General features: G+C 40.0%; 1 protein-coding gene across 1 annotated transcript in view; it reads left to right on the top strand.

The window, feature by feature from the left end:
- NUP210 (nucleoporin 210) overlaps positions 1-22,753 on the top strand; it is a 66,842-nt gene extending 44,089 nt beyond the window's left edge. The window contains exons 21-40 of the mRNA XM_074151420.1: positions 758-886; positions 1,577-1,704; positions 2,325-2,460; positions 2,781-2,843; positions 3,472-3,651; positions 5,058-5,138; positions 5,831-5,962; positions 6,138-6,296; positions 7,145-7,236; positions 8,705-8,879; positions 13,108-13,283; positions 14,570-14,787; positions 15,848-15,984; positions 16,676-16,799; positions 17,725-17,871; positions 19,716-19,966; positions 20,550-20,769; positions 21,365-21,460; positions 21,629-21,712; positions 22,618-22,753. Of these exons, the coding sequence (XP_074007521.1) occupies positions 758-886; positions 1,577-1,704; positions 2,325-2,460; positions 2,781-2,843; positions 3,472-3,651; positions 5,058-5,138; positions 5,831-5,962; positions 6,138-6,296; positions 7,145-7,236; positions 8,705-8,879; positions 13,108-13,283; positions 14,570-14,787; positions 15,848-15,984; positions 16,676-16,799; positions 17,725-17,871; positions 19,716-19,966; positions 20,550-20,769; positions 21,365-21,460; positions 21,629-21,712; positions 22,618-22,718 (2,829 nt within the window). The 3' untranslated portion in view covers positions 22,719-22,753. The remainder of the gene's footprint in view (positions 1-757; positions 887-1,576; positions 1,705-2,324; positions 2,461-2,780; positions 2,844-3,471; positions 3,652-5,057; positions 5,139-5,830; positions 5,963-6,137; positions 6,297-7,144; positions 7,237-8,704; positions 8,880-13,107; positions 13,284-14,569; positions 14,788-15,847; positions 15,985-16,675; positions 16,800-17,724; positions 17,872-19,715; positions 19,967-20,549; positions 20,770-21,364; positions 21,461-21,628; positions 21,713-22,617) is intronic.
- Positions 22,754-24,564: the final 1,811 nt, after the last annotated feature.

The following is a 24,564-nucleotide window of genomic DNA, read 5'->3' as shown; positions in this document are numbered from 1 at the left end:
AGAGCTCATCTTCCTCAGTCAGAGGAGTGCATGGAACAGGACACCCAACATCTGCGCTGCCTCTGGCCAAAGGGAAGGTACCTGTGAAGGTGAAGAGAATAGTTGGATAGAATAATAGTCTATTCTGAGGAGTCAGAATACTTCTGAGGGCTTATCTTTGTGGGCAGAGGTCTCTTTCTTCATTGTTTGATTCCCACTGTATTCCGAGAAGTGCAAAGTGTGCATTCTTTATATGAAAAAAATAATAAAATAGTAATAATAGTTGTATCAAAGAAATCTGGTTTATTCCTCATCCTTTTACTTGGGAAGATCTACCACCAGAGTTTGGGTATTCATTCAGATTAAAAGCAATAGCTGTAGAGTATGAATCATGTAGGAAGCATTTCCAATACTTTGTAAGCATAGTCTCTGTCCGTGACTTTTTTTTTTTTCCTTATTTTGTTTTTCATTCCACTAAGAAAAGTTTCATTGCTCTGAATGATTTCTTGTGTGTTTTTTGTCCCTGTGATGGCAGAAGGAGAGGAAGAGGATGCCAGACTGCTTCTAGATTAAGATCTGTTAATCCACCTGCTGCCCTGAGGACATTTGCACTGGCATTTTACATACATTTTACAGCCTTACTTTTACGTTGGTGGAAGAATTATCTGTGTCTGAAGTTTGGAGACTTCTGCATCCAACTGTGTCTGCCCCAAAAGTGACAAATGTCATCCTATGAATGACAGAAGTGCTATAATAGAGGGTTTTTTTGGCATTGCAGGTGCATCCTCTGCTTCCAGGATCAGTGACCGTAATGATTCATGACTTGTGTTTGGCTTTCCCCGCACCAGCTAAAGCTGAAATTTATGTATCTGATATACTGGAAATGTATGTCCGAGTTGTTGACAAGGTTAGTGGCTTGGAAACCAGCATTATTAGCTGATTCCTTGTGCTGATCATGGACAGAAAGGTGAGACACGTACAAGATAATTCGATGTAGTGGTTAAGGCCCTCTGCTGCAGCTCTGTGACCTGAGAGAAGTAGTTTGATCTCCCTGTGTTTCTGTTTCTCCCTACCAAATTTATCCTTTTAGGTTATAAGTCTTTCAGAGTATGAAGTGTCTCTTACTTCATGTTCTGTGGGGCAGCGATCTCAACTCTAGCATTTACACAGCAATGCTAATTCATCATTTATATGAGCGCACTAATTCACATTTCCTGGTGTTTAAAGTGCATGAGAGCAATTCTTTTAGGAGCAGGTTTTGCCCCAAGGTAGTTTTCCATATGTTGTGTTTTAAAAATTAACAAAAAAAAGTCCAACTCATTTCACTTGCCAGCTTGGGTGTGTCTTAAACAAAATAAGTGTTGATATTTCTGGATGTTTTAATTATGCCCTTGCCAGCTGAAACACCTGAATTCATTTATTTAATTTGATGCTAACCGTAGCTGGCAGGGATTATTCTTTAATATCAGTGCTAATCTAACCTTGGGGCTTTCTCTCTAATACCCTACTAAAAGCGTAATATGAAATATAATGAGAATGTTTATGCTAATAAATAAGAATAGTTTAAATGCAAAATGACTGAATGTGACTGTTTCAGGTGGAGATTGGAAAAACAGTTAAAGCTTATGTCAGAGTTCTGGATGACTCCAAGAAACCTTTCCTGGCGAAATACTTTGCTGTCATGGATCTCAAACTGAGGGCAGCATCTCAGATTGTTTCACTTGTGTAAGTTAATGTTTGGGGTTTTTTTTTTATTAATCTGCAAATATGTTTATAGGCAGAATAAGCAAAAAATGACTACAGGTGTTGGCTTGGAGGCATGGTAGTATGCAATGGCTGAGTTTGTTTTGGTTTTGTGAAGTTTTAATTACCTGTTAAATGGTAAAAAATGGTTACTTGTCAGGAAAGTTGCCTAAGCTAACAGTCTAAATCTAGTTGACTGATGAATGAGACAGTATTCATACACTATAATATTTCATGGAGCCTTCTGCATCTTGGAAGGAGTGAGTTGGCAAATGATGTCAGGTGAAGAACTCTGTGAAGACCTATGTGATGTTATCAAACTCATTCTGTCTGTTACTTAACCTTTCAGAAACAGGTAGGCTAAGTCATCCTATTGCCTCGAAGCTCCTTTTTTTCCAAGCTCTAAACACAATGATTAAAAGCACAGAAAAGTTTTTTGGACTGTTGTTTTTTAGTGTTGAGGTAATGAGTGAAAATTGCTTAAGATATAGTCACTTAGTTGTCCTTATGAAAAAACTGCCGCACCCTAAATAAGTCCTTTGAAGTTATTAATGTAATTTATTCAATGAACTGCTCTATTTTAATGTGTTTCCTTGCTACAGCCCGCTGAGTGAAGCTCTTGATGACCATACTGCTGCTTTTCTAGTGCACGGCGTGGCCATTGGCCAGACTAGTCTTATGGCAACCGTGGCTGACAAAAGAGGACAAAGAATCAACTCTGCTCCACAACAGATTGAAGTAAGTAATTTCAGATAAAATATATGTGTAAACAAAATGTTCGTTATGATAGAATAGGGATAGTATATTATAGTTAATTTATATAGTTTAATTTGCCGTGAAAAGTAAACCTATCATTCTGTCCAGAAGTTATCCAAATGCTCGTCTGTTTTGGATTTCATAGTGTTTTTAACTCCACGTGATCAGTTAAGATTCAGCACACTCAATTTACTCTAATTAAGCAAGTGAAGACCCAGGTTTATACTTGTATGTACTGTTTTGTGACATAATTTATCTGATTGAAACAACGTGAATGCAAGTATTTATATTTCTATTTTTAGGTTTTTCCCCCATTTAGACTTCTACCAAGGAAAGTGACCCTAATTATTGGGGCCACGATTCAGGTAAGGCATCTTCTTACGTATTTTCTTTCTTTTGTAATTTCTATTTTAAAATAAAAGTTTATAACTTATTTTTCAGGAGTAAGTATTCAACTTGGCAATTTAGCTCCATTCACACTGAATAATCCTCCTAACAACCTTCTACAACCTAACAACCTCCTAGCCACCTTCTATTTTTCTGTATTGCTGGATCAAAGGTTTTGTATTTATTTGTGTCAAGGGAGTGTCAGCTTTTCCAATGTTAAATGCCAGCACAGCATTAATAATCTGTTCCCTCTGTGAAATTAAGCGTAGTTGGGCTAGTTCTACAAACTGAAGCACAGAGCAGAGCTGTACCATGTGTGGTGAAGGGAAAACGAGGTAATTTCTTTCTGAAACTTTCTGGGCTGGATGTAGCATCAATCTGTTACATTCTACATAGCACATAGTCCACTTTCATGCTTAGCTTACTTATTTCCCACTCCAACATCATGCAAGGATCAGTGTGCAGGAGGAATAAGCCCCAAGATGCCCTGGGAAGGTTCGACAGCCTTTTCTTCCTGAAGACATTGTGCTGAGTGCAGAAGGGGTGTACCCTTTAACATATACCTGACAGGTTAATTTTAGTTGTTCTGTGTGCTATTAATTATAGATCACTTCAGAAGGAGGCCCTCAACCTCAGTCCAACATCATTTTCTCCATCAGCGATGAGAAGATTGCGTCGGTGAACAGCACAGGGCTTGTCAGAGGAGTGGCGATTGGGAACGGAACAGTAACAGGACTGGTGCAAGCTGTTGATGCAGAGACAGGGAAGCTTGTCGTGGTGTCTCAGGTGATGTTTTATGATACTGTTCGGGGTTGAAACAGTATCTCTTTTTAAGTACTCTTTTTAAATACTCTTTTTAAGTAATGGGTTTGGCTCAAAAGGGATGAATAGTCTTTTTTGCATTAGTAATGTTATTGTGCACTTGATTCCTGGTTTCCTTAAGGACATGAAAAATCAGTGTTTCTTACTCCCTGGCCTGTGAAGTTATGCGTGCGTTGACACAGCTGATACTTTCCACAGAGCTAAATCTTGCTGTACCTTAAAACAAAGTTCTACTGATAACCTAGGGAGACCTTATAAGCGGCCTGATATCTTTAGAATTGATTAGTAAATCTAAAAAAGCCCATCTAAAAAAGCCTTTCTAAAACAGCAGAAGGTTGTCCTTGCCTGTGTCACCTTAGGGTTTAGCAGCGTCTTATGTCAGTGAAAGTCAGAGGGTGACTTTGCTTAAGAAACACGTTGTCAGGCAGGCTGTACAGAAAGCTGTCATTCAGTGCCATGGTCTGAATCCATCTACGAAGTTCAAGCAGTGAATTCCTGATATTCCATCAAAATCTCTGTCTGTGTAATTTCCTACTAGCTGCGCGTAAGGGAGCTGTCGAGCAGACCTATAAAGGAGCACAAGTTCCTGGGACTTGCATGAGACTAAGAACAGTAGAACTTGGGCCAAATCTTATGGCTCTTCATTTGGGGTCAAGGCAGGACAGCTGCTGCGCACCGCAAAGCTCTGCTGCTTGAAAGATGTCACCACAGGCCAAACAGAGACAAAGTAATTTAGAAAAGAAAAAAAAAAAAAGTGCTTTATAATGTGGGGGCAGCAGACTGGCCTGAATCTGAACCAGAATGAACTTGAAAGCTAAATTTACTGCCCAATGAGATCCAGATCTGACCTTTCCTCCCCAGAACGCAGTAGGAATAATATCCGTCAGGAATGTCAGGATATGTGAGGAGGAGACATCAGAGTATCACATATATCATCCTTTTATTCTTGATTGTCCTGTTTGCTCCTTACAATTCTCTTCTTCTTCTGATTCTCTCAATGTCTTCCTTTACCTTCTGGGATTATTCACCGCTTTCTCCTAGGGGTCCCTATGATCTAGTCCCTTACAGTCTGTCACCTCTCGGCTCCATCACTCATGTCGTCAATAATTTTGAGCAGAGTTTTTTGTTTTGGTTTATTTTGTTTTTTAAGTTAGGTGGCATTTTTAAATGCCTATCAATTTACAAAGTTAATGCTTTTGTAGTTTTTTACAGTCCTACTGAATTATGTCCATCTGTATTTTCTGTGATGTCACAGGCAAATCACATGGCAATAGTGATTAAATAATGGCAAAATAGTGAATAGATCCTGAAAGTGAAATTTAGTTCATACGTGACAAGTCTTTACAATGTCTTCTCTTCCTCTTTTTCAGGACAAAGTGGAAGTTGAAGTAGTACAGCTGACAGCCGTTAGAATTCGTGCACCGATTACACGAATGAAAACTGGTACACAGGTTAGTTGATTTGTGATAAGCTTTTATTACCTTTCAATTTTGACCTGCAAGCTGTGACCATTCTGGTTAGGGCATCTGATAATCCACTCTGGCTCTCACAGTGGTTGCCTGCTCTGAAGGCTTTAATAAGTCTATTTTTTAAGAGCCTGTATTTCCCCAATTAGTTACTCATTCCAAAATCTCTAGTGATTCTAGCTCATTGGTCCCAGGTGAATGAAGCTTTGAAGATTAAAAATAAAAACTTGCAAGTCCCTGTTTTTTGTTTCTGTGTTATGTTGTCTTAGTGTGGAGAGTTGGAAGGGGAAGGTTGATGTCCAGAGTGGAGTTAAACAGGGAGCTCATCTAGAAAAGATGTAGAAAACTTAAGAGTGTACAATTGAAGTAAGATTAAGTGGTTTGATGCTACAAATGGGACAAATGAATTATTCAGCTCATCTTTTTTGATGGAAAACTGGCACTTGTTTTTTGTAGAGCATGTAGCAAATGGGAATAAATCCAAACTTACTTTTTACAAGTGGGTGTTTGAGTCTTCTGCGTGATACATCCTTGCAACACATACAGCAGCCAAACCATTTTCTTCATAAGAAATACCATCTCTCGATCAATGAATTTTAAGTTCATTTAAATTTGCTGTGTGCAGGTTTGGTTGGCATCTGAGAATTACCTAAGATGGTTGGTTTCTCTATTCCTAGATGCCAGTTTACGTAATGGGCATCACCAGCAGTCAGACTCCTTTTTCCTTTGGCAATGCAGTGCCAGGATTAACATTCCACTGGTCTGTCACAAAGAGGGATACTCTGGATATCAAGACACGACACAGTGAGGTAAATTGTGTGTGTATGTGTATGTTGGGAGACTGCCACATAATGGCAATTGAGAAAATACTGTTTCTTCAACTCAAAATCAAAGAGTGATTGTCAGCATTGGGTGAGGTCTTTCCTCTGTATCAATGTCAGTTCTTTCCATGAGTAAAATTTTAATCACTTTCTCCTGTCCAAGGCTTCTTTTCAGCTTCCTGCAAAATATAACTTTGCAATGGATGTTTATGGCAGAGTGAAGGGAAGAACAGGCCTGAAAGTTGTTGTGAAGGTTCTTGATCCTGCAGCCAACCAGTTTTACAACATGGCAAGAGAGCTCTCCGATGAAATCCAAATCCAGGTATGATGCTCTTCCTCAGAGTTAATGGTATGATATCTATTTCAGAGCTGAATTAAATTCTGTATTTGAAGTCAGGAATTTAAAATGGAAAGGACTAGTTCCAGATTTGTTTTTTTCTTTTCTTACTCTGTTTGTATAATGTTTGACTGTTTGGAAACCTCCAAGTTTCCCAAATGTTGGTAATGTGTATGCTGAACAGTCACATGTTAGTGTGGTGTCTGAATGAAATTAGAGAAATTAAATGTCTGAGTTAGGCTTTTTTGTAGACCCCTGAAATTGAGGTGACATGGATAAAGCAGTTAGTTCCCCTCTACACAGTAATACTTCTTGTTTATAGCACTTACCATACGTGTCTATGCAAGCATGTTAATTTGGATCAGGAATTAGCTTCTGAAATGAATCTCCTGGTTGTTCCCACCCACCGTGCTTTGGGGAGCAGTTTCAGAGTATGCGAACTGGATTCCTTTTAGATGGAACAAACTGGAAAATGTGCTTGAGGAGTGCACCTCGTGTGGGCCTTTGGTTCATGGTCTCAGACTTGGGGTAGTCTAAAATAACTCGGGTGAACGTGGGGTCTCCAACACAAAATCTGCTTCTTTTTTCATACTACTCCATAGTATAGCTCTAGCCATAGAAATGAATGTTCTTCAGAATAATTTGTAGAAGATACTGCCTATCCCATTCTCAAATATTCATGTTTAATTTTTTTAACCACATATATTATACAAGGTTAAAAAAAGTGTGTTATAGTTTTATTTGGGGTGCTTTTTTTGTTTTGAAGGTGAAATAAATGGATATAAATTCCTTGCTGCACACAACAGTAGGATAAAATGCCTTTTATTTTCCAGGTGTTTGACAAACTGCACTTTGTCACACCAGAAGTAGAAGCAGAGCAGATCTTAATGTCACCGAATTCCTTTATTAAGCTTCAGACAAACAGGTTAGTGATCAGTTTTCATACTGTGGTTTGTGTCAACAGTTTATCAAACCTGTAAAGCAATTCTGTTTGAAGTAAGCTGTTTCAGTCTTTTAAAAAGAATATCACAGTACATCCATAATACACAACTTATCTGGTGATTAGTAGTATCTTATCTGTACTCTTGGGTTCTGTCAAATCGTGTATTGATTAGATTGTAGCTAGAAAATTCATTCAGTATTTGAACTTTTGGATCCTTATTTTAAAAGATGCTGGGCCAGTTAAAACAGTAGCTTCCTTCCGCTAGAATTTTTTATGGGCGATCAAGGCTTTATGGTATATGCTTCTCTGTGTTTCTTGCACAGAGGTTGTGACTAGATTATAAGATTAAAATGTCCTTTCCAAATGAGAAGTCATTTTTACATAATCTGTTTTCAAAGACTGACATTTCAGACTCATTTCAGGCTAGAAATTTGGTTTTCCTACCAAAGAATGTACAGATATAGACAATAAGAGATACTGAGAGCAAGGCTTTAAATGCATTTGCTTTTTAAGAGGAGTGAACCATTAGTTTCACTGTAGTTCCAGTGACTGTGGTCATCTGCTTTTGGAACAGTTATATAGGAGCCCCATCCTTTGTAGTCCCTTACTACTGTTGTTTTGCTATCTCTCCTGAGCAGTTTTTCTAGTTAATTAGTCATTAAGTTGCTAGATACCAGTTTGTACCTTTCTTTGTCCCGTTATCTTCACTCTCCAATGTTGGATCCCCTGTGTCTGGACTCTACCACCAAAACCAATTACTCTATTGCCAAGAAAAGGGCAACTGAAATCCAGTTTACATCTTTTTTCCTAGGATAAAGTATTTCTATCTCAATGGAGGAGGTTGGGAGAAAAAAAATATCGTTTACCAATCTTTTGGAATATGTGATAAGTGATACTTAAAAGTAGCTAATGTCTCAGACTGCCCACTAATTACAGTTTATGTATTTGCTCACTTCATTAATATGCAAATACCACGGTGAGAGTTATTCCAAAAATTAACCTTGTCTACAAAGCCATTTCCAGGAATCTGATGAGATCCCCTTAATCACGTCCCTGACTTTATCTCTAAATCCTGGCGTTGGCCCTGCCAGACTAATCTCCCTCTAACTATTGTTTACAGAAAATGACGAGAGAAGCTGCGTGTTGCAGCCTCAGCCATTGTTATTTGGAATCAAGTTTACATCAGTGACGGATGGCACTGCAGGGCTCTGGATGGAAACTAGATTTCGTTACATGCCTAAACCCAGAATAGACCTTCTTCCAAACGAGCTTTAGTCAGAGCTTAAACTTTTCTTTCTTAGACTAGAACACAGGCTTTTCAACTTTTATTGCAGACACGTGGAAAAAACCATACCAAACAGCAATCTTATAGATTTGCATAATATATGTAAATATGGTTTTAAGGGGATCCCCTGCTTATTTGTTTTTCTGTTTTGTTTGTTTTCTTAAGGGACCGAGTGGCTTCACTGAGTTACCGTGTTCTGGATGGACCAGATAAAGTTCCTGTTGTGAAAATCGATGAGAGAGGTTTCCTTAACTCCGGGTCTTTGATAGGATCGTCAACAATCGAAGTGATTTCACAAGAATCATTTGGGATCAACCAGACCATTGTAGCTGCTGTTAAGGTAGTATCATCTCTCTTTCTTTGCCATTTTCTGTTAGAAGTTTATCTTATTATCTTCTAATATCTATTATATACTTCTATATATCTATTATATATCTATATATATATTATATACTTCTAATATCTATTAGAAGTATATCTTTGCTACTGCAGCAGGGATCATTAACTGCACATTTTGAACTTCACTTCTGAAAACTGTGAAGTATCAGAATTAACAGTCAGTTCTGAGCTTTGAAAAGAAAAGTTTAATATACCAAACTAGATGGATAAACATTAAATCCCAGCAAATTCTTAAATTTGGTACATTTTATAAAACCTGTGTGCATGTGCCTTTAGAAACTTTTTTTTTAAAAATGTTTGTCCTAAAAATCTCTTAGAAGGCTGATACTTACAGAAGTTCAAATAAAAGATGTTGTTAATATCATAAACATGCATTTTGCAGTGTGTGAAAAAGGTAAATATCATCTGGAGTAATGAATATAAAGGCAGCATCTTGTGAGGTACCGAAGTGATACCTAGATTTTCAAGATATTGGAGATGTAACTGTACAGTGCCCAAAAACTTCATTTTCTCTGCTGTTTCCCAGCAGTTCAGCTTTTACATATAATGTGAATCTCTGCACGAGAGAACCTATTTTATCAGATGCAATAATTCAGCTGCTGTTGCCTGTATCAGTGAGCTGCCGAGGAGCATGTCCGAGGCTGCCCCGTGTGCCTCAGCCACACTGAAACGGGGATGCTTTGGGGAAGGACAAAGCCGTAGCAAAACTCAGCAGTTTGTTTCCAGGCTAACAAAACATCTTTCTTTTTCAAAACTTCATCTGTTGGTTGAATGCTGTTATATGAAGCCTAATGTATCTTACTGGTTGGGCATTTGGGACATAAGGGAACCTTCATTTCTGCTCAGAAGTCCTTGTGCCAAGAACTTCCTACATCCAGCAACATGAGCCTTGAGATGCCGCTGCTCCGCTTCCTCTTACCCCTTTTTACTCTGTCAACATCTTTCTTATCTCCCAACTAAAGGAGAAAGACATGTAATCGAGTGCTAGCTTCAAATTATTTGTAAGTTTAATTATTAAAATCACTGTGAAGTGGCTTTATGGGTTTTTTTTTTATTTTAATTTTGCTTTTTGCCATGATGTTCAGCTTTATCTGTAGGGCAGCTTGTAGGTCTGTCCTCCTGGGTGGGAGGATGAAAGGAGAAACAGTGGCTTAGTTTCACTACTGCTCAGTGGTGGCAGTGAATTTCTACAGCTCCCTTATAGGTGACCTTGTTTCTTCCCTTCACTGCTGGATCCGGCGAGCGAAAGACATCTAATGAGTGTGGGGTTGGCTCAAATGACATTTAGTCAGCATCTAGCGGTACTGAATTAAATCCCCTCTTTGTGCGTTCTTTCCATAGGCAGTTCACAGAACCGTGGAGGCAGTTAAGCTTGGGAGCTCCTTGTAGTAGGAACCACCTCACTTCAGCATCTTGTACAACAGATTTGTTTTCCTGTAACTACTTTTATGGAAATAATATTTTTAACCTCTCAGTAACCTTGTGAGGTAACACGTGCTGCTGCCTTCATTTTGAGGATGAAAGACTGAGAGTTTGAGTAGTTTGCTGAAGGTCATGTAGAAAAACTTGTGACAGAGCAGGAGATGAGCTTGAATCTATTGTGTCATTGTAAGGCAGAGTTCTCTCCTTCACTCTGTCCTTCCTTTCGTAAGCTCTTGGTTTGTCTATTTACAACTGTACACAATTAAGAACCAAACTGCTGCAGCAGCATCACTTAACACTTAGACCTTCAACTTTGCTCAAAAAAAAGATGATCTTGTATAAGGTGAGCAGGAGGGTGGAAGTATGGAGTGACAGTGCTTGCCGTGGAAGCCAGCTAAGCACTTGCCTCTATCAGCTGCACTTAACTCAATATTTTTTTAAAAATAAAAAATACTTTAAATAATAAAAATAATAAAAAAAACTGAGGTGTTTTAACAGTAAATAGCTGTTTTCATCAATATTAAATTTAGTAGCTGTCCCTTGTGGGACAGTTTCCGAGATTTTAAAGTAAAGCAAGCTTGAAAATCTGTCAGGGAAGCGGTGTTTTTGTTGGCTTGTAACCTCAGCTAGTTGGGCAGATGACTACATGCATTGATATTTTCACTGATTATATCAGCCTGTGGAGTAGACAGTTGTAAATACTGATATCCTAGCCACTTTTTTTTTTTTTTTTCAGAATCTGCAAAGATGCTATTTGCTTGAGGGCAAATTTGTCCTTTCCTTTTTCAGTTTTGACATGTACATTTTCAGATTGCAGAGTTTTACATTTTAGCTGAACCTCTTAGGTCAGAAAAAAAGGGATTTTCCTACAAGATAAGCTTGAGGGCTTCTTTTAAAATAGTCTTCTCTCTATATTTGAGGGCTTTTGCTTTCTCTATCCTTCCATTATTTATTTTCCAACAGCTGTAACAGAAAGAACAGATACAGCTGGTTTTGTTGGGTAATTTTGCTAGTTAACCTAGATAAGTTAGTCAAGAACAGTAATATGTTATTTAAAAACAAAGCAAATGGTTGTGAAGTCTTTGTCTTCGGACAAACTTCCTTCATTGGAGTGTTACTGCAAAAATGTGGGGGTGTGCACATTTGGATAATCTCGCAGACTTGGTTAAAGTATTTGGAGCAGTTCCTGACTTCTCTCTTGGTTGAGGAAGAGGCATTGAGGCAACCAAGCGCAGCCCGCTGACCAGGTAGGGCTTGTCAGATCACAGAATCCCAGACTGGTAGGAGTTGGCAGGGACCTCTGGAGATCATCTAGTCTAAGCCCCTGCCAAAGCAGGGTCACACAGGGCAGGTTGGACAGGAACGTGTCCAGGAGGGATCGAATATCTCCAGAGAAGGAGACTCCACACTTTCTCTGGGCAGCCTTTTCCAGGGCTCTGCCACCCTCACGGGAAAAAAGTTTTCCTCCTCATGTTCAGATGGAATTTCCCATCTTCCAGTTTGTGCCCATTGCCCCTTGTCCTGCCACCAGGCATCACAGAGAAGAGTCTGGCCCCATCCTCCTGCCACCTACCCTGTAGATACTGCTCAGCATTGATGAGGTCCCCGCTCAGTCAGCTCTTCTTCAGCTGAACAGCCCCAGGGCTCTCAGCCTTTCCTCATCGCAGAGATGCTCCAGTCCCTCATCGTTTTTGTAGCCTCCTCTGTACCCTCTCCAGCAGTTCCTTGTCTGTCTTGAAATGGGGAGCCCAGTACTGGACCCAGTGCTCCAGATGTGGCCTCACCAGGGCAGGGCAGAGGGGGAGGATGACCTACCTCGACCTCCTGGCCACGCTCTTTTTAATGCCCCAGGAAACCACTGACCTTCTTGGCCACAAGGGCACATTGCTGACTCATGGCAACTTGTTGTCCACCAGGACTCTCAGATGCCAGTTCTGGCTACTTTTGGCTGTTGCTCTTAACTTCTATCAGTCCAGGCCTCAGAGGACGGCCTGACTGCAACATCATACAGCCACCAGTACCACCCCCTTACTCTCACATGGACTGTGTGTTACTCCCGTTCTATTAACTGGGGAAAGAATTACACTTCTTATTTCAAGAATTAGGGGCAACTTGTTCTCTTGCATATCCAGGGAGTCTTAATAGCTTTAATTTATAGGGTAATAATGTAGTCTCTGAAGACTGTGATGTGTGTTTCTACATCATCATTGCTTGCTTCAATTCCCAGTACTATTACAGAAAAATACTAAGCAATGTCTGAGGGGAGCATGTAAAGAAGCCAGAGCCAGGCCCTTCTCAGTGGTGCTCAATGACAGGGCAGGAGGGAACGCACACAAATTGGAACGCGTGAAATTGTGCCTGAACATCGAAAAGCATGTTTTAACTGTGGAGGCTGTTGAACACTGGCACAGATTGCCCAGAGAGATTGTGGAGCCTCCATCCAAGGAGATGCTGAAGACCCAACTGCATGTGATCCTGGGCAGGTGGCTTTAGCCCAGCTTGAGTGGGGGGGTCTGGACTAGACAATCTCCAGAGGCCCCTTTCAGCCTCTGTGAAATTCTATGAAATACATGTATTGATAATAAAAGCACTATGTCTCGCTACTGTTATGTGGCTAAAAATATAGCAAGTGGTTCATAAAGGAAGATTTGTATATTTATATAATAAAATCCCTCTTAGATTACTATTTTGTAGAGGTACCAAAAAGAGCAATCTGATTTTGCTTTTCACTGCTGATGTTTTTACAGGTCTGCCCCATCTCGTACCTGAGAATCTCCATGAGTCCTATTCTGCACACGCAGAACAAAGAGGCGTTGCTGGCTCTCCCCCTGGGTGTGACTCTGACATTTACAGTCCATTTTCACGATAACTCTGGAGATACTTTTCATTCACATAATTCTGTGCTCAACTTTGCAACCAACAGGTAGGTACCTATCATGGGTGGTAATTACAGAGAACAAAAAAGGCCAAATGCACGTAGCCCAGCCACAGCAAGGAACAAAGATTGTTCCAAAGGTATCAAGCGAAAATAGAGCGTGGACTGGGATTAGCAGAGAAAGGGTTTGGTCTCTGAGGCCTTCAGAGCACTGGAGCAGAAAGAAGAGTTCCAGTCAGCAATCGATATTCCCTAGCAAATGGAAGGTTGCCCAGAGAAGCATGATCCCTAGTGAGGCCTGCTGGGGTACGTTTCTGCTTTAAGTGACTCTGAATCATCAGATCACATACATCAGGGGCCTGTATAAACAATTGATCTTATTAGCATTTGCCTCATCTTGCCTCTGCTCCTAGTGCTTCCTTAACACTGACTCACTTCAGCCTTACGTGAGCCACTGAACCTTCTGGATCAGGGGCTGTCTCTTCCGATGTGCTCCTGCAGCCTCTGCTCTTGGTCTCTGCCACAAAGAATAATAAATATTATAAGCCAGCCTCCTTTGGTCATTAGTAAACAATCACTAATTCCATTACTATAACACAGCATGTTTTTTGCAGAGCACTCTGCAGTTATAATACAGTGATCATGATTAAAAGGGGGAAAAAAAGGAGTGGAATACAAGATTTTCTCATTCTCCTACCAAAATGATCTGCAGAAATTTCTATCGCCTACAGAGGTATAACACTGCCTTACCTTCCAAAATCCACGTGACGAAGCTGCTTCAGCACAGGGCTGATGATTAGCCCGTGACCCAGCTCTCCCGCTGTCGAGACCTTTGCCGTCTCTGCGGGGCGCTGCCAGGGCAGCAGTCCCTCTGCTGGGGGCAATTCCAAGGGCTCCCGGTGTCCAAGCGTTCGGGAACACTGAATTTTGGTACATACCAGAACTTGCAGTCAAATGGGATTTTAGCTTTGTAAAGTTGTGGCTGGAAAGCTAAGCGTTGGTGTTTAAATTTGCTGCTTAACTCCACGAGAAAAGGGAAAAGAGACAGATTACTGCGTTCTAAAGTTCTACAGTTCTTAAAGTTAGGAAGTGGTTCTCACACTCAATTATAACCTCAGTATTTCCTCAGTGTAACAATGCAAGAGCTGAAATTTGCCTCAGTAGCACCTGTCATTTTTATATTTTCCTTATTTTGTCAGACTTCATTAGAAGATAACCATCACTGAAAACAAGAAGTCAGCCATCTAAAAAGAGTTCGATAACTACTATTTATTGTCAAGATAATGACATTAGCAAACTCGCCTTAATATAAAAACATTTCTTTTTGCCTGCAGAGATGACTTTGTACAGATCGGGAAAGGAGCCACGAACAACACATTTGTAATCCGGACTGTGAACGTGGGTTTGACCTTGCTTAAAGTCTGGGACACGGAACACAGTGGGATTGCAGACTATGTCCCCCTCCCTGTGCAACACGCCATTTTTCCTGACCTGGGGGACATGGTGGTGGGCGATGTCCTCTGCTTGAGCACCTCGCTGAGGAACCAAGAAGGTAAGCGACGCTTGGGTCACTGTGGTTCTGCAGCTGGATAATTTGACATCAGTGTGACTCTTTCTCGTTCTTGGGGAAACTAAATGCATAATTGATGATGTTTGTTCAGAATCAAATGTCACTGTTCTTGTTAATGATAAAAATAGGTTTGATCAGCTCCTCTGATTTTAATCATACCATGCAATATATCGCTTGTATTCATGAGTATCAGACTTCAGGCAATTCCATTCTGTTAACTTGAAAGGCTTTTTTTTTGTGGGAATCATGCAGAGTCAGGACTGTCTAACTTCACTCCCTGTATTTGATTCTTGCTATTAATGCACTTTTGTCAGAGTAACCACAAGTCAGTGTGGTGGTAGGCTGTTGGCCATCCACCATGAGGCTCTGGAGCCCAGTTTCTGTGAACTGGGACACGTGTGTCCCCATGCTGCATGGATACCAACACCAGCGTGTCCACGACCTCTACTCCCCTCTGGTGAGACCCCACCTGGAGTACTGCGTCCAGCTTTGGAGTCCTCAACATAAGAAGGACATGGACCTGTTGGAGCGGGTCCAGCGGAGAGCCACAAAGATGATCAGAGGACTGGAGAACCTCTCCTATGAGGACAGGCTGAGAGACATGTGGGGGTTCAGCCTGGAGAAGAGAAGGCTCCAGGGAGACCTTATAATGGCCTTCCAATACCTAAAGGGGCTCCAGGAAAGCTGGGGAGGGACTCTTGATCAGGGAGGGGAGCCATAGCATGAGAGGGAACGGTTTTACACTGAAAGAGAGGAGATTTAGATGAGATCTCAGGAAGAATTCTTTGCTGTGAGGGTGGTGAGACCCTGGCCCAGGTTGCCCAGAGAAGCTGTGGCTGCCCCATCCCTGGAAGTGTTCAAGGCCAGGCTGGATGGGGCTTGGAGCAACCTGGTCTGGTGGGAGGTGTCCCTGCCCAGGGCAGGGGGGTTGGAACTGGGTGATCTTTAAGGTCCCTTCCAACCTGAACCATTCTATGATTCTGTGAAATCCTCCAGGTAGCATAAATGTGTTGAATGGTGTCCAAACGGTGTCTCTGTTCAGGCCTGCTGGGCACGTGGAGCTCCTCGTTAAGCAGTGTTCTCCAAGTGGACTCCAAGAGCGGCGTAGCCATCGCAAGGGATTCAGGTGTTGTCACTGTCTACTATGAGATTCCTGGATTACTTAAAACATACAGAGAGGTGAGGCATGGTTACATCCTACCAGAACTGCTGATGGTGGCTTGCTTCACGTGGACCCTCACCAAAAATGGATTCTATCATTTTAGTAAATATTTAGAAATGTCCAAACACATCATGGGTTTTTTTAATCATCTATGTTAAGGAGGAAAATTTAGTATAATAGTCTATCTTTAGCCTATACTGTTCTTATATTGTACATTTCGATTCCTTTCCTTGGCTAAGTTGTTGCCAGATGCTAAACAATTTTTGAGTACGACTGCTTTTATGAATGAAGCTTCACTGCAGAACTTTCTGAAGTGTTGTGCCATATTACTATGCATCACTGATATAACTACTCAATTAAATTATTTTATCTACAGTGAAGTCGTACTGTTGACACAATTCACTGGATTAGTTAATATAAGCACTAGACGGTCCTTTAAAATTAAATTTAGACATAGAGCTTTATGCCTATTAAGTTTTGGGGGCTGGGTAGAAAGAAAAAAAGGTTTTTGCTGGTTTAAATCGCCTTGAAAGGCAGTTTCTAAAATTAGAGAAGTGTAGGATTTATTATAAAGAGAAATACAACCTCTTGGAGTCTTCTCTTCTGTTTTGCATACAAGGATGTGTGCAATCAACCCAATCTGGTTTTGCCTTAATTTTAATTTGTTAAAACAATTTTTGGTAACAAAGTACATCATCCTTTTTTCAGATATTGATTAATATACCTCAGAGGACTACGGCAATGCATGTGAGTGGAGGGAAAACAAGCTTACAAGGAGTTGCAGCCTCAAAAGTGATAGTTTCAATTGGGGAAAGAAATAAAAATTTGAAAGGTATGATGAAAAAAAATTGTTATGCTAATTGTTTGTTGGATGTTTGCGTATTCATGGCTTTGGGTTGTGTTTTGGTTTTTCTCTTTGTTTTTAAATATCTGTGAAGCTGGTGTGGCAAGATCTCTGTGAACTTGTAGTCCCATTCCAGAATCCCAGGAGCTCTAGAAGAATCTCAGGGCTGTAACAAAGAATGTTACAGAATTTGGAGGGTGCTCTGGGGAACTATTAAGACTTCAAAACTACCAGACATATCAAAAAACAGTTAATAGGCAATTGTTTGCTGATTGTTTGCTTATATATTTAATTCCAATTGCCTTCTTGAAGCTACTGATTTTATTTACCGAGCGTGTTAAAGTAGTTGCCATCCTTAGATCTTTTACAGAAATTATTAACAATTAGAATCAATACAAAGAATAAGCATATTGTGTTCTCTGTTTAATAAGCTGTATTTTGTTTGATTATGGCTCCTTTTATTTTTTTTATCTTAACACTTAGCATTTGTTCAAATAGTATTATATTGTACCTTGTGTAAATTATTAGCCCACCAAAAGCCCATATTGCCAGATACTAAAATATAAATTGAGATTCCCAGGCTCATATAAGTTATTCAACAGACACATCTGAGCTGAAAATTCTCTCTCTTCCCTGTAAATAAATTATTCCTGTCAAAAAAAAAACCCACAACATATAAAAATTTCATTTGCTGTCTCTTTGGGCTTACACCTGGGATAGGACAGCTGTCTATGATTTCCAGCTATTTTAAGATCATTGGAACCTCGTGAAACTGTTTCAGAAGGTGGCAGAATAACCTGATATTTCAAGCAGTGGTTTTGCTTTTAATTAATTAAGAATTAATTATTTTAGAATTTTCTTTTCTAATTAATTAATTAGAGATTAATTAAATTTTTTTTTTTCTTCTCCTTAGGGGAATGCTTGCCTGCTCAGATTGAAGCCATTGCTGAATTACAACCCCAGTCCATTATCAATTGCCATCTAGATTTTAACAATGATGCATTTGACTTCCCAGCACATGATATTTTTATCGCAGAACCCGGATTTGATGCAGTTTCAGGTAAGATGAGACAAGATGCCACATTCCAGGCAGATGCTTTGAATTCTGCTCTGGTTTAGTCCAAATGACCTTCGACCCAGCAGATTTCCTTCCGAAGCCTCTGAGCTTTGCTGTGCAGGATCTGAGGCTTCAGTGTACTCTCCTTCTTTACTTCTGGGGTTTTCTGCATGTGGCAGAGACATTTATTTGTTTTAGAGAAAGTCAGAAATCAGTGGCAGCCCATTTCATGTGGTTTGCAGAGTTGTAGTAGTAAGTCAGGAGGAAATTAGGAAGCATTATTTTACTTGGAGGGGGAAAAGCAAACTTTGATAACGTTCCTTGACCACAAATTTAGGTCCTAATTTTGCAATTACTACTCGTATATTTGTAGGTGTGTAGCCAGGCCAGTGGTATCTTGAATGTAGACGTAACACGCTGGGGTCACACGCTTCATAGCAGCTGCCATCTTTTTCTCCAGCTGAACTGTACCAAAAATAGATGGCCTTGTGTATAGCAACTTAGAAAAGAATATCAGGCTTTGTATTTGTTAAACTATGAAAGCAAAACACTTCCTTCTTCAGCTGCTACAAATATGCGCTCAGGTGACAAATATTCCAAAACTGGGTATTTCTGCAGCTGTAAACATCCAGTGACTCTTTCTTGCCACACATCAGTGCCTTTACTGTATACTTAACTTGCACTGCATTTAAGACTAGGGATAAGAGAAGCAATCGTGAGTTTTAATGTCAGTGGACCACGGGTGTTTAGATGTCACCAGTTTATGCTTTACAGAGTCAAATGTTCTTTGTGTTTGATGCTGGCCTTTTAAAAGCCCTGCCGCTGTAGTTATTGCAATATAACTAACCTGAATGATGCTTAAATGTGAAGATCTGGTGAAAGTAATACATCTTGAATTCTTTATGTTCTGCAATTTACACATTTCTGGAATTTATCATGCTTTCGAACTTTCTTCTGCAACCTAAGTGCTGTAATTTCTTATGAAATGTAAAATTCTTAGGCATCCCCAAAACAACATGAGCTGAGACTTAAAACGAGGGGAAATTGCTAGATACTGTGGAAATGGAAATAAAATTGTGCAAGTCTGCAACGTGTTAGTGTTTCTTAACTATAACATGATATAAAAAGAACCCAAACACCATAGACTGTATGGAAATAACATGAATTTTCTGTTAGATTAGGCCCTGTGCCCATTGTGTAAAACACTATTATACCTTGCATAATAGTGGCTGTCTCTGTTACTTCGTTAAGGAGAGAAAATAAGGGGAAAAGATGCACCCAGCGAGTTGTGCTTGTTACTTATGCTTTATATCTTCCATACTGGGGCAATGTTTCATTATCCTTATCACTAATAATAGACAAATAGGTCCCGTAAGAGACTAGAAACATGGTGAATATATAACCTTTAAAGAAGCTTTTATGAATAATAAACCATGTCTCCACAGAATTTATGATGGTAAATTTTAACATTAGGTGAAGAGAATACGGAATAGGATGTTAAATTTTGTTTTCAGTAAAGCCTTTCTATCAGTATTGGCATAAATGTTATATTCAAAGTGGAATTGAGTCTCGCTGGCATAGTATAATGAAATTGACTGGAAACTGCCATTTTATGGGTTTTATCATGATGAATAGTTTGGGAGAAGGTATATGTTCTGTTGTTTTAGTACTGGGTTAGTCGTGCTTGGACCAACAGACACAGTGTCCCATTCGCCTACACACCTGATCTTGTTGTCTGTTGAATTTTACCATCTTCTCTAAAGATGCTACAGAAATCTCACTCTACGTGGAGTGAAAAAAACATTAAAGATGAGCGATTATCCATCAAACTGCTTTTCTTTTCCTAGGACACTACACCTGCTCCATCACGATGCAGAGGCTCACTGACAAGCAGCTGAGACATCTCAGCACCAGTAGAACCACGCTCAGAGTCACAGCTTCCATCCAAGGCAGCCACTTCTCTGGGGAACAGATCAGCGCTGAGGTGCCGTTCAATCCTGGGTTTTACGCTGACCAGACGGAAATGCTTTTAAGTAACCATTACACAAGCTCTGATGTGAAGATATTTGGTGCCACTGAAATTCTTGACACCCTGGAGGTGAGTATTGCTGGAAAGCATCGCAATGCAGTTGAAAGCGTTTTGAACTGTTACACGGAACTTTCTAACCAAAGGCCACTCTGTGCCACCTTTAATGTGTTAGGATTCATAGAATCTTAGAATGGTTCAGGTTAGAAAGGACCTTAAAGATCAAGTTCCAACCTCCCTGCCATGGGCCAGGACACCTCCCGCAAATGCTCATCTTGGAATGTTTTCCTCCTTAGTCTTCCCTTTTGTGTCGGGGCAGTAGAAATGCGTGAGGCTTACCTGTGTGCTAGGTGGGGAGGCGGAAGATCTGCCTGATCTCTAGCAAGAGGGGTGGGTTCTTACCCACGGTTCATGTCGCCCACTAAGGGATACTTTGATTTTTGCCTCTACGGGAGTAGCCCAGACCCACAGAAACAGCAGTTAATAGGGCAACCGTAACAGTTAAGTGAGGTGAAGTTACAACCCAGTCCGACTCCTGCTGAGGAGTGAGTTGCTCTGTTTTTGTGGAATAACGTTTCTGAAGTGTGACCTGGAAGACGGATGTGTGCTGTGCTTTCTCAAGCGGTTGTGGTTTGTTTTTTTCCCCCCTTGGCAGGTGAAATGTGGGTCACCAACACTGAAGGCTTTTGAGAAAGAGAAGTCCTACGGGCTGCCGAGTTACGTCGTCTACACCATTACTCTGGCTGATCCAAGAGTCTCAGGCCAGGGATCCCTTTCAACCACTCTGACTGTCTCCAGTCCTATGACTGACCAGTCTATCACTATCCCAGTGACAGTGATTTACTTGACTGACAGAACCAGTGCACCAGTGAGACGTAAGTTTTATCTCTAGATTTCACATGCCAGAATAAAACCTCTAACTTCCATTAATGTTCATGAGGTTATAAAATTTGGTATGTTAAAATCGGAGCTGGCAGCTAATGTTATTGACATGTAAACTGCTCTCTGGGCTTGTATACAATTGCTCATTATGACTGAAGCCAAACATATTTTCCTTCTGGGTTAGCCCAAAATACTCTGTTGAAGTGGGAATAAATATCCCAGTGCTAAAGTGTCTGCAAGTCTTTTTTTTTCTTTTTTTTTTTTTTTTTTGCTCTGCTTTTGTTTACACTCAAACGTGCCTTCTTATTTTGAAAACACATTAGCATTTTGGGGCTGAGAAAGTAAAGAACATGCTTAAGACATTGCATATCAGTGTCTTGAGCTGTTAATTGGCGAATTTTGAAGACTGCATTGGAAATAGTCACTTGAATTGAAGCCCTGTTATCTAAGTTGATTACACTTATTTACTATAAATAAAACCCTTCTTTTGGCTGTTTTCAGTTTGAGTTAAGAACTGTTAACTCTTAAAGCAGATAGAGTTAAAAGAGCATCTTCTCCAATATTGTCTCCTCTTCATCGATTCTACAGATGGAGCCGGTCTGTTCCAGCACGTTCTTGATTCTTACCAAGTAATGCTCTTCACGCTTTTTGCACTATTAGCAGGGGCAGCTGTTATGATTATAGGTAAGAGAATGAAAGATTGCAGAAGTATTTTTTTTCCATAACCTCTTAGAATGCATTAGCTGTAAGATATAAAGGAATAATATCCATGTGAAGTTATCTTGATTTTTTTTAATGTTGGTTTTTTTTGCTTTTGTTGGGTTTGTTTGTTTATTTTACAATGTCTTGCAGGCCTTCATGCAGTTTTCTCACCAGCAGAACAGCCCACTCATCCAGCGTTTACCCCAAGGACAACTCCTCAACACAGCCATAACAGTAAGCAGCTCTTACTGGGTTATAAATGAATTAATTGATAAGTCTAGCTGTTGCCTCCGAGTTGGCTGTAGGGAGGTGTGACTCTGAGAGGTCCGAATACTGAATTATATTGCAACAGGGACTGTGCCAGTTCCTAGGAAATTTGTTGCCCATCCTCCTGCCTCGCTCCCCAACCTCCCCTTTACCCATTGCTAATTCTTCTGAAACTCTTGGGCAGCTTCACCCCCGTGTGAAATTGGAAGGGGGTTAAAAGTGTAAGCATTCATGCAAATCACCAGGTGGGTAGGGGAGAGAGATCCACAATTTTGTTCCTGTCAAGGGAAAGGGAAGCAGAGCTCAGCTGCTGGTAGGATGTGCTTGGCAGCAGCTGGCTGGTTACTCGCTTCGTGCAATATCAGATGAGCTGCAGCGTGTGCATGGCATTTCTTCTCTATTTTACCCATTTGCAGTGTTGCAGAATCCAACTCTTTCAGAAATATGCAAAAAGTACCCATTCACTTGGAAGGTCTGTAATCAACAGTGGCCATTAAAACAAAATTCAAATTATTATACATCTATTTAAGTTAGTGAGCTGCAGCCCTGTTTGTAAAACCACATGCCTGACACCTCAGAGAAAATAAGGCAAATTCAAACTGAAAGTTATTTGCTGAGGTGAAATGTGTTGTGCTTCCCTTAATCAATTCTTTAATTAAAAAGTCCTTGATAGGAAGATGTACAAAATTCTGATACTTAGGTCTTCTCAACAGGCAATAAGCTAAAAGGGGTTATTTCACTTGGAATGGATCATTAGACTCACTTGCCAGGTGTTCCAGCAGACGATCAACAGCAGTTATTTGTTTCTTACTTCTTCCACCATTCCTGAGAATGATGGGGGCTTTTTATCTCTTTTTTCCCCTGTATTTTAGGTTTCTCTGCATCACCTGCACTTTCCTACAGTCCTCAGTCTTCAAGCAGGAGAACAAGCCCATCTTCCTCACTCTGGAGCACGGGTTATGGTTCACGTTAGAGACAGCGGGACTCATCTTCATGCACTAGAGCTGGAAAATAATAATAACAAAAAAAAAAAAACCAACCCAAAACAGTGCCTTTTAACAATAGCAAATTTAAGAACTTTCACAGTTTCAATATAATTCAAGTCATCTCTTGAATGTAACTTTTTTTTTTATATTTAGAGCTCTGCAATTTTTTTTATGTCAGTGCTTCAGTTCTCTAAAACCTGTTTTATCTGCTGTTTTATGCTGAGCTGACGAGGCTGAGTGGACTACAGGCGGTGTTTATGCTAAGCTATGTAGGGAGCTTTCTTGCACTCTTCAAGCAACTAGAAGGTACGTCTCAGTGATAGCGCTGAAAGCTTTTTTATTTACTTTTTGTAAAACTTAATTTTATTTTTAATGATTTTTTTTTAAAAAAAAGGGAAATAGAAAAAGAGGTCAAATATGAGCCAAAAATATGAAAGATTGTATATTTCAAAGAACTAGGTTTTTTTATTTTGAGTTCCAAAGACTCAGGAATGTACTGCACTGATAAAGCGTTCTTACGTTTAGCCTTACAATGTGATTCATCCCCATAATTTGCTGGTTTAACATTAGGAATGCTGGAACAACTGTGAATAATTCGGAGGTTTTTTACAACAACAATAACAAAAAAGAAAAACCTAACTATCTTAGGGTGGCTTCCTTCGGGTACGACTGCAGTATTCCTTTCTTCCTACTGTAAGCACTTTTTTGTGGACTGGGAATGTGAAAGCATGTGCCTTCTATGAGGACCTTTCTTCTGCTAGTAAATATTTTTAATTGAAGGCAATTATCTTACCCGTGTTGGGATATAAATATGATACCTTTCTATAGGTCAGTTCACATATAGAAGTACCTCAATAGAAACTGAGCCTCCTTTCATTGCCACTCGTCGCCTGGTGCACTGGAAAATAAGTGGCTTGTGTCACACTTGGGATGAGTGGCCTTTTCAGCCTGTCCTGTCTCCTTGTCTCTGGTGTGTTTGGGTACAAACGGATACAGCCGCACCCAAAACCCTCATTTAAACCAGACTTTGGAATTATTTGTACCATAATATCCAACTAATGAGTGCTCATTTATAAGTCTGTAAAAGACAATGTAGCATTTAACTGTGTAAGGATTAATGTGTGGGGTTTTTTTGGTTGACTCTTTGGTTTTCTTCTTGACTGGCTGAGACACACAGGTATAAACCGCACAATTCCAGGTACGTCAGGAAATGCTCTGCTAAACCAGGCAGTCGATCCCTGTGTGCTGGGATGGATTTTGCTTTCTAAACAAGCCGGCAGTGAGGTAGCCTGACTTGAACCTTTTTCCAAATTGATTTTAAACAGATGAGAAGTAAAACTTGATTCTAGTTCTTAGTCCTAAAGTAATTCCCTGAGAATAGAGAGGAAAAAAAAAAAAAAAAGTATCTCAGTTGGAATCCTTTATTTTGAGGATTATTATCATACTCACAGTAACTTTTAATCCATACGCAGTATTTTGCAGCTATCAGGTAAGGGCTTTGTTTACATATATCCAATATCACCGTTTTAATTGTGAATGGTATTCTGGCGGTCTGAACTCTCCTGAGGACCAGAATGAAAGTGTTCTATTCAAAATTGTTCTATTTAAAAAAAAAAACAAAAAACAAAAAAAACCAAAACCACCAAAATATTTAATTCCAAATACATTGTGTGCAGAACTAGGCAGGCAAAAGGAGGCATGGAAAGCAGACGCAGTTTGTGGCGTACAGTTTGAGTTTCATGCAGTATTACGGAAAAGCAGCATTGTGACGTGTTGTTATATGGAGTCTCGTGTAACTTGTGGGCTAGTCTTGGGGAAGTTGTGCCTTACATG

This window comes from Numenius arquata, chromosome 8 (genome assembly GCF_964106895.1).
Source record: "Numenius arquata chromosome 8, bNumArq3.hap1.1, whole genome shotgun sequence".
Lineage (NCBI taxonomy): Eukaryota > Metazoa > Chordata > Aves > Charadriiformes > Scolopacidae > Numenius > Numenius arquata.
This window is presented reverse-complemented; position numbering and strand designations above follow the sequence as displayed.